Source organism: Eptesicus fuscus, chromosome 16, assembly GCF_027574615.1.
Source record: "Eptesicus fuscus isolate TK198812 chromosome 16, DD_ASM_mEF_20220401, whole genome shotgun sequence".
In the NCBI taxonomy this organism is placed as follows: domain Eukaryota; kingdom Metazoa; phylum Chordata; class Mammalia; order Chiroptera; family Vespertilionidae; genus Eptesicus; species Eptesicus fuscus.
The window spans coordinates 44,817,100-44,830,420 of NC_072488.1; the positions used below are offsets into that span (position 1 = coordinate 44,817,100).

The 13,321-nt window shown below is 44.4% G+C and overlaps 1 protein-coding gene across 4 annotated transcripts; it reads right to left on the reverse strand.

Annotated features, from left to right (window-relative positions):
• Positions 1-1,442: 1,442 nt before the first annotated feature.
• TPRKB (TP53RK binding protein) lies at positions 1,443-8,423 on the reverse strand. 4 transcript variants are annotated; one of them, XM_054728014.1, is made up of 5 exons: positions 8,419-8,423; positions 4,846-5,005; positions 3,792-3,914; positions 2,315-2,491; positions 1,443-1,560 (listed from the first exon to the last, which is right to left on the reverse strand). In XM_054728014.1, exons 2-5 carry the CDS (start codon positions 4,984-4,986, stop codon positions 1,474-1,476), a joined length of 528 nt encoding a protein of 175 aa, XP_054583989.1. In that variant the 5' UTR covers positions 4,987-5,005; positions 8,419-8,423; the 3' UTR covers positions 1,443-1,473. The 4 variants fall into 4 exon arrangements, with proteins under 4 accessions (XP_054583989.1, XP_008145662.3, XP_054583988.1 ...); XM_008147440.3 differs by lacking the exon at positions 8,419-8,423 and adding an exon at positions 8,292-8,400; XM_054728013.1 differs by lacking the exon at positions 8,419-8,423 and adding an exon at positions 8,239-8,259.
• Positions 8,424-13,321: the final 4,898 nt, after the last annotated feature.

Below are 13,321 nucleotides of genomic sequence, written 5' to 3' on the forward strand. Positions count from 1 at the left end.
GCATAATCTTTTAGTGGCCGTGTATAAAATGAGAGTAATAACAGCATCTATCCCAAAAAGTGTTATGAGCTAGTGTATATAAAATCACTAAGGCAAAAACCTAGTACCTTGTAGACATCCAACAAATGTTTGCAATTACTATTCCAATTATATAAAAATAAAATATATCTGAATGGAAATAGTAGAATAACAAATAACACTAACAGTGATTATCTTTGAAAATATTAACAGGTAGGATTAGGTTTTCCCCCGTTATACCATTCTGTTTTAAAATTTTCTATAATGAATATATACACTGAGTGGCCAGATTATTATGATCTCTGAACGCATAATAATCTGGCCACTCAGTGTATATCCTATATAATAAAAGGCTAATATGCAAATTGTCCCCTCGACCAGGAGTTCGACCAGCAGGCAGACCGGCCAACCGCCCATGTCCCCTCCCCCTGACCAGGCTGGCCGGACCCCACCCATGCACCAGGCCTCTAATATACATACACACACACACACACACACACACACACACACACACACACTGATTGGCCAGATTATGTGTTCAGAGATCATAATCTAGCCACTCTGTATAAATCCTATATAATAAAACCCTAATATGCAAATCAACTGAATGGCAGATCGACCCGTGGAACAACCAGTCACTATGCACACTGACCACCAGGGGGCAGGTGCTCAATGCAGGAGCTGCCCCAGGTTGGGGCCAGCAAGCAGGCAGTGCCAGGCTGCCAGCCAAGGCGGGTGATAGCAGGGGGCAGTGCCAGGCTGCCAGCCAAGGCGGGTGATAGCAGGGGGCAGTGCCAGGCCGCCAGCCAAGGCGGGTGCCAGCGGGGGCTCTCTGATCGCCCCACCGGTCACCCCACAGATTGGCCCTGATTGCCGGCCAGGCTTGGGACCCTATCCTATATATTGGGAACAGTCTCTTAGATTTAAAAATTAAAACCTGGCAAGGCTACTCTAACACTGAAAAAACAGGATGATGCAGCGATGACATGCATGGACTCTGGCTTGCACATTTTGTGGTCAGCCCTGATTCTGACACTTATAACTGTGTGACAAAGCCAATTACTTCTCTCTGCTTCAGTTTTTCTACCCATAGATGGGGAAAATGGTACTACTGCCTCAGAAAGACCATGTTACGTACTACTTTTTATAATCAGGGCAAAAAAATGTAGCTGCCCATACAACAGCAAGATGCCTTTCACCTGTATGAAAAGTATGGTCACTGCTGCATACAGCTTCCCAGATTGCGCGGGATGTCCGACTGCCGGTTTAGGCCCGTACACTGGCAGCTGGACATCCCCTGAGGGGTCCCAGATTGTGAGAGGGCACAGGCCGAGCTGAGGAACATGCCCACCCCTCCCCACACGAATTTTGTGCACCAGTCCTCTAGTTTTATTATAAGAAAAGAAAAAGTGATGTTTTTTATAAATGCTGAACATTTTTAATGCTTCTGTCATTTCACAAAACATCTTTTGTTGACATTCTACAAATGACAGCATCCAATAATGTCCCAATCCTTTCTTCTTGTGAAGATAGTTTATATATCTATAAAAATAGAATACAAATTATGGCATGCTAATATATTCATGCACTACTTTTATTACAGAAACGTGTAAGTGAAATCATTTATCATTCAATTATTGTGGTAACGGTATGAAATTACAATGTAACTAAAATATGCAAAGTAGATGCATCACATATGTCAAAAGTGCCCTTTAAATTGCAATTATGGTGATAGCTCTCTAAACATAGAAACCAAATTTATACCAGTTTTAAAGGCATACATCTACACACTAGCTTCATACTAAATTTATATTACAAATGTAATATAACTATGTAAGCTTGGCATCTAAAGTTGTCTATTCTTTCTTAATTAGAAAATGCTTTTATCAACCAAGTTTCTAATTATACTTTACACAAACCTGCCTCTTCCAATTCTTCGCATCTATAATAATTTTTCAAGTAATTTTTAATTATGTTAACCTTTCTTAAAAGTTCAAAAAAAATGCCACGGTTGGGTGGCTCAGTTGGTTGGAGCGTCGATTCCTGGTCAGGGCATACCTAGGTTGTGGGTTCTAGCCCCAGTCAGGGAGCATATGGGAGGCAAGCGATTGATGTTTCTCTCTCCCTTCCTTGGTCTAAAAAAATCAATCAATCAATCAATCAATCAATCAACATATCCTCATGTGAGGATTAAAAAAAAAGTTCAAAAAAGAAAAAAGAAGCATAGGTTATCAACAGCAAACAGCATTGGTATTAGTCCTCATCTATCACCTTCTACAAATGTGGATTTACAAACCTTTTTGACTTCTGTAATATTTGTTATTTCAGGAAGATTTTTCAGGGAAACTTGCTGACCTTCTACCTTAGCTATTAGGTCTTCTTTATCTATTTGTTTTTCTCCATCTTCAATGTAAACAATTAGAACTGAAGTGTCATTTGCTGAGATACCGAATTTTTTCAAAGCCTCTGAAATCTGGGGGGGGAAAGGACAATAAAGCAATAGTTTCTATGTCTGAAGCACCTCACCATCTTTCTTCCTGCTCAGGGTATTTTCATATCCTGAGGGTTCTCTCCGCCTAGTTTTATCTTCAATAATCCCTTTCCAACATCTACCAGTTCTGCCTCTACAGCACTCTCTGCTCACAGGTGCACCTCATCCTGTGGGATCAAGCTCAGACTTCCTCGCAAATCACCCCTCCTCCGGCCCGTGACCCTCAGCCCTGCACTCCTGCCTACCAGCCAGGCTGGGCTGTTTGGAGATCCCATCACGTCAGACTTCATTGTCTGTGTGTGCTCACTCTTTGTGCTCTGCCTGGAGTGCCTCACCCTCAAGGTCCAGTTCAAATGTCACTCCCTCCTGCACCCTCCTCCTCACGGAAAAACTGTTCTTTGCTGTTCCCACAGATGTGAATTGTTAGTCCACCCTATCATTTATCTTAGGGCATTGGGACTTGTGTCTTGTTCATCTGCCTTCCTCAGGAACATATCTGTTCCTTCTGTTCCTAGAACTGTGAATGGCACAGGGACATACTCAACAGATGTCTATTGAATTGAATAGTTCCTTGAATTATTTCAAATGTTCTCAAAGAAACAATAATTACCTCCAGGTACTGGGGGATTCTATTATCATGCATTTCATGAATATTTCAAACATCTGTATTTTAAACCATACCACAGGTTTCCTAAGTTTTCTTTTGATGACATTAGTACCTGGTTGTGTTATTCGTAGTAGTGGTAATACTAAAACTTCATCAGCAAAATTTCAGCTATTTTTTATTTTTATGTGCCACATGTGGAATGTCTTTAGCTCAAAACTTCTGAGTTACTATCAGTATCTCAAACCACAAACTCTTCCTACACACTGAGTGTGGGAATGAGCACGTGTTAAGGGCTATTCTATTCTAGGTAGCAGGCAAGCTTCTCATAGATGGAAAAGACATGGGTTCTATCCTCAAGGAGTTTACAGGAAGAATAAAAAATGCATACAAATATCCATGCCTATTGTTTTATCATTTAGATTCAGATGTCACTTAGAGGGATCTTCCTGATCCTATATAGATAAAACTATGCTCACTTCATTTAGCAAAACTTTTGTTTGCTCAAATGCAAAGTGAGTCCAAAGCTTCTCTCTCTAGTAAAGGTAGAGCTAAACCTCAACTCTCTGTCCAGATCTCTCTAACAGGAATTTAGCCTCCAACTCAACACTGGGGAACACTCATATGATCATGGCAAGGTGAGCAGAAATAAAGTTAAATAAAATCCATATTAATTACATTGTTATTTGGGGACAGGTTGAAAATAATTTCAGTAGACAGAGTTCTCGTCTTCATTTTTCCTAGTTTGTAGAGATGAACTGCTTTGTTTGCTGCCACAAGTATCTGAAATGGATCGACAATCTACCAAAAAAGCAAAACAAAACAAAACAAAACAAAAAAGAATTACACACAGAGAATCTGGAGTACTCTGAAGACGCATGCCCTATCTCATGATAACTCCAAGGTCAGGCTGTTTTACTTCATCACAATTCCTATAAACTATATTTCCAAAATTGCTATCTCAAGGACCTGGGTGTTCAGAAAATCAATAGAATTTTAAAGCTTCAATAAACTTAAATAGTAAAAAAATTTAAAAATAACATTTATCAAGGGCTAATATTATGGAAAAGTTCATATTCTAATCATTTTTATATTTCTATTATTCTTTAATTCTAAAAACTACCCTATGAAATCGGTATTCTTATTCACCTGCAGTAGATGAAACAAAAGCAGCGAATCTCTGGGTTTGAATACCAGCTATGTCACTTACCAGCGAGGGAACTCGGGCAAATTCCTTAGTGTTTTGTTAGGTGGGGGTCATCATAGTACTTACTTCACAGAGTTGTTGTGAAGTGAGTTAGGATATGTAAAGCACTTAGTAGCAGAATGATGCCAGACCAGAGTAAACACTATATACAAGTTGGCTACCATTTGTGCAAAGTCCTAATCACTGGCAGAGCTGGGATGAAGTCCTGGCAACGTGACCCCACAGTGTGTGCTTGTCAGCGCTACACGCTGCCCTTTGGCAGATTTTCTAGTTCAGGTGAGAAATGGAGATCCAGGCATCTGCCCTTATGAAGCCAGACCACACCTTTCCACCTCCTAGTGCAGGGCCTGAAACTTCAGCTTCTATTCATTATTACACTCAAGTTGCCCAAATCTAACTCCACTCCACAGCTTGGACAGGAACTTTTTACCCGAAGGTGGCGATTTTAAGCTAACGTATTACATCGTGAAAAATTAACATATTCTTAAATGCCCGTATGTCTCATTCATTCTCACTTGTACTTACCACTGTAGGGTTTATCAATGAACTATCAATAGCACCTTCCATGGCCTTTTTTCTCAAGTCTCCAGCATTTTTTACATCTTTAAATAACAGAAGGGTCACCCTGCATTCGGGAAATAGGTCCAGCTGGTGTGTTAACTGCATTTCATAGATAAGCAGGATTCTATTGCATAAAACCAAAAAGACCAAAAAACTCTTTTGTTTAAAAGTTAACATTATAATTCATAACAAACATCCTTGCTAATAAATTTTAAAACTTTAATAATGATACAACCGTTAAACTAGAAAAATCCACCCCAAAAGCACATTTGGCTTCCTCCTGGGATCTTATCTTCCTCTCCCGGCTGAGCTTCCTGTAGTTTCCTTTACTTGGGAAAGGATCAAGGTTGCTGCCCGATGCCCTGGTTGTACAGGTGAGGAGGCTCAGAGGCATGGCTGAGGGGCAGCTTCCCCAGCAGCTGACTAGGAGCAGAATATCAGGAATTGTTTAGGCTGTAAGTTACCGACAGTATTAACAAAAATGATAGTGGGGAAGGGCATGTAATGAGAATAGAGCCACAGTTGTCTAATAATTGTTCACCTTACTAACTACAGATAAGAAGTTTTCTTACAGACGCTGGGAAACTGGAGGATGAAACAAGGTTGTAAAAAGATAAGATGCCTCGATGGGTACATTACTCAGAAAAGAAATACATTTTGAGAACAGACCAAGGAGAGGACATGCTTCGATTTGGTTGCTGTGCCTGGACCCTGACCCCCGCTGGGAGTTTTTCTCATTTCTCCAAATGGAACGCTGACCATTCTCCAGCCCCAGGAACGGGCTGAGCTGTTTGTAACATCATAAAAGATTAGCCACCTTGTTATCGGACTTTGAGCTCCTGAAGGCCGGACAGCAGACTCTACCCTCCCCTTTTTATGTTACACTTGCAGCTCACAGCTGCATGTAGCTAGCTATCTTCTCCCTTGTGTGTATATAAACAGCCAACTGGTAAGCGGGGGGTGGGGGGGCGCGGACACAGAGCAGAATTTCCAGGGTGACTGACTGGTCTCCCCATACAGTCAGCTCATATATAATTCAACCCTGTCTCTGCTTAATTTGGCTCAAGTAGTGACAGGTTGCCTCAGACCCATTGTGTCGGGTTTCAAAACCTCCCTTCTACACAGCCTTGTTAAACTTTCTGATCTCACCATTTTATTTGTATTTTAGCAAAACCTAGACACATACTAAGGGAGAAAATAATTTTATAAATAAAAGTATGATATGACTCAGTCATTTCACACATGGAATATCAGCAGAGAAGGAAAAGAAATATCTGTAAATAATGTCTGGCACATACCAGTTCAATCTTTATTGTCATAAAAATGTCCAATGGGGAAAAAGTAGATACAAAAAGACATAACGAATATATTCCCGGTTATACAAAAATATGCAGAAAATAAAAACATGAAGGAAATACACCAAAAATGGCCCTCTTGGGTAGTTGGATTATAGATAATTTTTAAAAATATATTTTATTGTTTTTTTACAGAGAGGAAGGGAGAGGGATAGAGTTAGAAATATCAATGAGAGAGAAACATCAATCAGCTGCCTCCTGCACACCCCCTGCTGGGGATGTGCTGGCAACCAAGGTACATGCCCTTGACCGGAATCGAACCCGGGACCCTTCAGTTTGCAGGCCGATGCTCTACCCACTGAGCAAAACCAGTTAGGGCTATAGATAATTTTTTACTGTCCTGCATAAAAAAAATTGTGTATGTTATGAGTTTTCTAGAGAGCACACAAAACTTACTAAGTACATATAATCATGGAGGAAAAAAACTTTCTGTGGTTTGTTTTTACACTAGAGGAAAAGGAACCCCTAGCACACATCAAAATTGTTTTGTTTTGAATTCACTCAGGCCAGAAACTTGGAATCATAACACTTAAATAGCATATCTAATTCATAAAGTCTTGCCAATTTTACCTCTTTTTAAAAAAATATTTTTATTGATTTCAGAGAGGCAGGGAGAGGGAGCGAGGAACATCCATGAGAGAAAAATCACTGATTGGCTGCCTCTTGCACACGCCCCATCAGGGACCCAGCAGGCAACCCTGCAGGAGCGCTGACAGGGAATCCGCCCATGACCTCCTGGCTCACGGGACCACGCTCAGCCTCTTCCTGTACCATCCTGACTACATTAATGAAATCATCCCTGAATGTACCAGCCTCCAAGAGAGGACGTAATCCCCTACACAGGCTGTATTTTATTCTATTATTTTTTAAAAACTGAAACAGGGGTCGTGATTGTCTTGTCTTTTCTTGCCCTAGCCGGTTTGGCTCAGTGGATTGAGCCTCGGCCTGAGGACTGAAGGGTCCCAGGTTCGATTCCGCTCCAGGGCACATGCCTGGCTTCCGGCCCGATCCCCAGGAGAGGGTGTGCAGGAGGCAGCCGATCAATGATTCTCATCATTGATGTCTCTCTCCCTCTCCCTTCCTCTCTGAAATCAATAAAAATATATTTTTAAAATAAAAATAAAAATATTTTCCCCTGGGGATATGTTTACTTATTGATTTTAGAGAGAGAGAGAGAGAGAGAGAGAGAGAAGAGAGAGAGAGAGAGAAAGCGGAAGGGATGGGGAAGAGGAGAGAAAGGCGGGGGAGAGAAAACACGCGAGGGAAGCACCCACAGTTGCCTCCCGCACACGCCCCTTTCGGGGCCGGGCGGCTGCTTCAACCTACGGGGCCGCCGGCCAGGCCCACTGGACTCCTAAACTCACTTGGGCCGGCCCACTGCCCTCCGCACCCGCCGCCGCCAGCCTAGACCACCGCCGCTCACCCACAGCTGTGGCCCCACAATCCCTGCCCTCCCATCACCCCACCTCCACCGGGCAAAGTGACCCTCCCAAAATGAAAACCGAATCTTGTCCTTCCGCCGCTCTGGGCCCGGCCCCCACTGCTGTCCCGGCGGCCAGACGCCCCGACCCGGACCCCCCTCCCTGCGCTGCGCTTCCCGCGCTCCTCTCCCGACCGCGCTCCCTCCGCGGCCGCAAGGGGCCTCTCGGCTCCCCGGCCCCGCGCTGTCTCCCCGCTCTGCCCTCGGGACAGGGGGCCCTGACTCAGGTCCTTCCTCCCTTCAGCTCGCCGTTAGGAGGCCATTTACTAGTAGGCGCGTCCCCAGAGCCGGGGACTGTCACACGAGCTCCTCCTCAGCCCCGTCACACTAGACAGTGATCCGGAGCGTCTCGAATCCCGGGCTGTGCGCTCCCCAAGGGAGACCGAGTCCATCACTTCCGGGCGGCACCCCCAGGGCCTGGCTTCGGGAGGCGCTTCAGAATCAAGGGCGCAGGGAACGCCAGGCGTCCTCTCAAAAGTCCCCGGTTCCAGCGGCCCAGCACCGGCCCCCGCGCTCGCCCACCTCCGGCCCGCCTCCTTCCAGCCGCCCGACCCGCTCCCGCCGGGAGGACTCACCGCCGCCTCCCGCGTCCGTCTCGGAAGATCGTCCCCTCGGAAACAAAGCAGCGCCCTATCCCCGCCCTCCTCCGGTCAGCTCCTTTCCGGATCCCCGCGGAAGGAAGGTTCCGGCCTGGGGTCCCACCGCCGCCGCCCTTCGCAGATCTTCCTCCCGCAGCTGTGTCCGCAGACGCAGAGGACAGCTGGTTCCGCCCGTCACTTCCGGCAAGGGGGGCCTGAAAGGACCCGCGGGTCGGAAGCTGAGGCCTGGGTGCGAGTCTCAGCCTCGTCCCCCTAACCCCTGTTGGGTCTTGGGGAGATGTCATCACTTTCTTCTTGTGCCCAGCATTGGCCAAGATGAACTCCGCACGTCTCCGCTGGTCGAGAGTCAACAGTTCTTTCTGCGGGCCAGCGGGACTCAGTTTCCTTCTGGCCCTGGTGCGGTCATTTAGGGAGGATCTCCTAGGGACCACGCCCGCAGGTTTGCTTTGGATAAGAAGAGATCGTGACCACCTTAATGAAATCAGCCTCTTCATGTACCATCCTGACTACATTAATGAAATCATCCCTGAATGTATCAGCCTCCAAGAGAGGATGTAATCCCCTACACAGGCTGTATTTTATTTCATTATTTTTTAAATATTGAAACAGGGTAGTGATTTTCTTATCTTTTTTTTTTTTTTTAATCCTCACCCGAGGATATTTTCTCCATTGATTTTTAGAGAGAGTGGGAGAGGGACAGAAATATCCGTGTGTTTGGTTGCCTCTCGCAGGTGCCCTGACCAGGGCACAGGCTCGGGAGGAGCGTGCCACCGAGATAAGTGCAGGTGCTCTTGACAGGAATCAAACCCGGGACCCTTCAGTCTGCAGGCCGAGGCTCCATCCACTGAGCCAAACCGGCTAGGGCAACAGGCTGTATTTTACATGTTTTTTTTTTATGGTTGGGGCTCGTCTTATTCAGTACTATTCTTTACACAGGAAGACACGTAAACAACAAATATAGCTGTCCTATGCATATGTGCTATGCAGAGAAAATAGAAGCGGGGGGGGGTGCCTCTTTTGTTTTTTTAAAAAATATATTTTTATTGATTTCAGAGAGGAAGGGAGAGGGAATGAGAGATAGAAGCATCAATGATGAGAGAATCATTGATCAGCTGCCACCTGCACACCCCCTACTGGGGACAGAGCCCACAACCCAGGCATGTGCCCTAGGCCACAATGGAACCCAGGACCCTTCAGCCCCAGGCCGATGCTCTATCCACTGAGCCAAACCAGCAAAGGCGGGGGGGGAGGGGGGGGGGAGGGGTGCCTCTTTTAAATAGGATGTTTAAGAAATGTCTCACAAAAAGGGCCATTTGAACAGTGACTAGAGGAGGTCTGGAAGCAAGTTGTGTATCTGAGAGAGCAGCAGTACAGGCAACAAAGAGAATTCAAAGGCTCTAAGACACATAAGGCCTTACCCTATTTAAGGAATACTAGTAGTAAAGAGAACTGTGGAACTGTGGGAATATAGTTAATTGGAAAAAATGATTCTGACAAGTCTGGTATAAAGAACTTTTACAACTCAAAACTAATAAGCAAAACAACCTAATTAAGAATGGGTGACATTTAGCCCTGACTGGTTTGGCTCAGTGGATAGAGCGTCTGCCTGCGGACTGAAGGATCCCAGGTTCGATTCCAATCAAGGGCATGTACCTTGGTTGCGGGCACATCCTCAGTACGAGGAGTGCAAGAGGCAGCTGATTGATGTTTCTCTCCCATGAATGTTTCTAACTCTCTATCCCTCTCCCTTCCTCTCTGTAAAAAATCAATAAAATATATATATATATTTTAAAAATGGGTGACATTTAAACAGACACTTCACAAAAGATATATGAAAGATCAATAAACACATGAAAAGATGCTCAACATCATTAGCCACCAGGGAAATGCAAATTAAAAACACAATGAGATACTACTATACATCTATATGATGACTAAAGTTTAAAGGACTGATAATATCAAGTGTCGTACAACATGCAGAACATGGAACCCTCATATTGCTGGTCAGAATGTAACCACTTTAGAAAGGAATTTGGCAGTTTCTTTAAAATATATTTTCCAGCTAATGAAAAAGTAAGATTCCAGCAAGTCTCCTATCTACCTACTCCAGGACTTCTGTGAGGATCAAATGAGATGAGGCACGGGAAAACGCTTCACAGACATTTGGTTACAGTGTGAAATGTTTGCACCTGGCTATAAAGCAAGTTGTGTTCCTGGGCTGAAAAAACTCCAAGCAGGCTAGTTGTCACTAGGGAGAGGAAGCCAGGCGTTGCTACGTGATGTCATTACCTGGATGGACACTTAGCATATTAGCCTTTTATATTTATAGAGGCCTGATGCACAAAATTCATTCATGGGTAGGGTCCCTAGGCCTGGCCAGCAATCAGGGCCAATCATCGGGGTGACTGGTGGGGTGATGGGGTTTGGGAGGGCCCTGCCTAGGGCCTGCAGGCTGAGGGCAGCTCCTGCATGAGCGTCTGCTCCCTGGTGGTCAGTGCGCATCATAGTGACTGGTCATTTCACCATTCGGTCAATTTGCATATTAGGCTTTTATTATATAGGATGGCTTGTCGCTCAGGAGAGGAAGCCGGGCATTGCAATGGGACACCATTACCCAGCGCCCACAGCCACCATATCTAGGCTGGGCTGTGGGCCACATTTTGCTCCATGGGGTCTTGGCAGCATTGGCTGTGATTTGGTGGGATGACGTTCTGGGGTGGTGTCACTTGGGGGAAGCAGAGTGTTGCTTTGTCGGTGCCAGGTCCACACTGCTGTTTCTCTGTAAATGGCCAGTGCGCATCACAGCAGCTCCTGGGTTGAGCGTCTGCCCCCTGGTGGTCAGTGCGCATCATAGCGACCGGGCAAATAGGCAGAGGGACACTTAGCATATTAGCCTTTTATATATAAAAGGAAGCAAATACTGGAAGATAATGTAAAAATTACTTAGCGACTGCCTTTGGGGAGTTATCATTGGGTAAAACAGGAGTGGTGGCTGGGACTATTCTTCATGGTAAACTTGGTAGAACTATTTGAATTTTAAACTACTCATATGTGTTTTTTTTAATAAAAATAAATTTTAAAAGTTTAAATAGAACACTGAAGATCTTTTAAAAAGGGAGTTGCTAATGTTTTAGCCAGAAAAATTTCAATGATGGGTGCAAGCAGAAGCCAGACCTACAGTGTGGGGAAGAATAAGTGAGACACAAGATAGCCAATGGAGCCTAGATTTTAACAAGCCATGCTGACAACTGAAATAAAAGGGGAAGAGGACAGAGGGAACAATAGGGTAAGGAAAGCATTTTGAAGGTGGCAGTGTTTATATGTGGCACTTCTGCTGGCAATGTTCCCCTTAGAAACTGCTTGCCAGTAACTCCTTAGAACTGTTAGACCAGCTGGATTCCCAGACCTGCCCCTACTCCCTCTTTTTTGCCTCACCAGCTGTCTTGCTCCTATTTCTTTCTAAGTGAGCCTCCGTGATGTATCCTGGGGAACAATTCCCCAGGACCAGCCTTTTAGCAGCCACAACTCTTGCATCTCTGTTAATGTGGCAGGCAAAGAAAAACTTTGAGCCATCACTTAGACGAAGGGTAGCAACTTGACTGAGCTAATTTCATTAAGGTCAGGTTCAACACGTTGTTCACATATAAATGAGAGCAGATAAAATAACTCTCACATGCAGTATAAGACATTCTGATACACATTTTCAAAATAAGAGGCTTTAAGAAAGGAAGCCAATGGCTCAAGTTTCATCATTTGTTGTTATGATGCTGAGACACCTTTTTTAAAAAATATATTTTTATTGATTTCAGAGATGAAGGAAGAGAGAGAGAGAGAGAGAGAGAGAGAGAGAGAGAGAGAGAGAGAGAGAGAGAGAGAGAGAGAGAACATTAGTGATGAGAGAGAATCATGGATCGGCTGCCTCCTGCATGCCCCCCACTGGGGATCGATCCCGCAACACGGGCATGTGCCCGCGGCTGGAATCAAACCCGGGACCCTTCAGTCCACAGGCTGATGCTCTATCCACTGACCAAACCAGGTAGGGCGAGACATCTTCTTAAGCAAACAAAGGTTGTAGGTTTCCTCTGCAACTAAAAATAATTAACACCTCCCACGCGATCCATCTGTGTATCCTAGAGGTACAGCAGCAAAAGAGAAAACTTAGAAAGCATCAAGGTCAAGGCACTACTGAACTGTGAGTGGCAAGTGGAGAGAGATCCCAGCAGTTACATTCAATAGAGAAGCAAAAATGCAAGGAGCCATGCAAGTCTTCGCAGATATCCCAGGCTTTGTGTAGTACACTCTTCTGTTCTGAGCAACCTTTATAGTCTACGAAAGCTTTTATGTTTTCTGAGTAGTTCTACCCATTTGGTAACAATTACAAATGTTGGTAAATTACCCAGCATTCTGTTTATCAGGCTCTTGTCCAATTGACAATCAATCCCTAAATGTTTATCCACTCCTGTGTTAGATGGCATACCTGACAAGTCAGTGAAAGGAAGTTGGTCAAATCCCGCAAGAGATTACCAAAGAAGGAAATGCCTAATCACAAAAATAATACCACTACTTACCAGAAGTGATTAGGTTTCAAAGAGATTGTCTCCTAGATAGATTTTAAAAGAAATCTTGAACAGTTAGGGGTAAGAACAAAAACAAAAAAACAGCTGAAACTGGTTTGGCTCAGTGGATAGAGCGTCGGCCTGTGGACTGAAGGGTCCCAGGTTCGATTCTGGTCAAGGGCATGTACATTGGTTGCGGGCACATCCCAGTAGGGGGTATGCAGGAGGCAGCTGATCGATGTTTCTCTCTCATCGATGTTTCTAGCTCTCTATCCCTCTCCCTTCCTCTCTGTAAAAAAATCAATAAAATATATTAAAAAAAAAAAAAAAAAACCCCAAATACTGTTAATGATTGGTCAATAGAAAATGACGAGAAATTTTTGTATACACACATTCATAACACAAATTTAGTCAAAAGAAAATGCACAGAAAAGAAAGAATCTTTAAAAA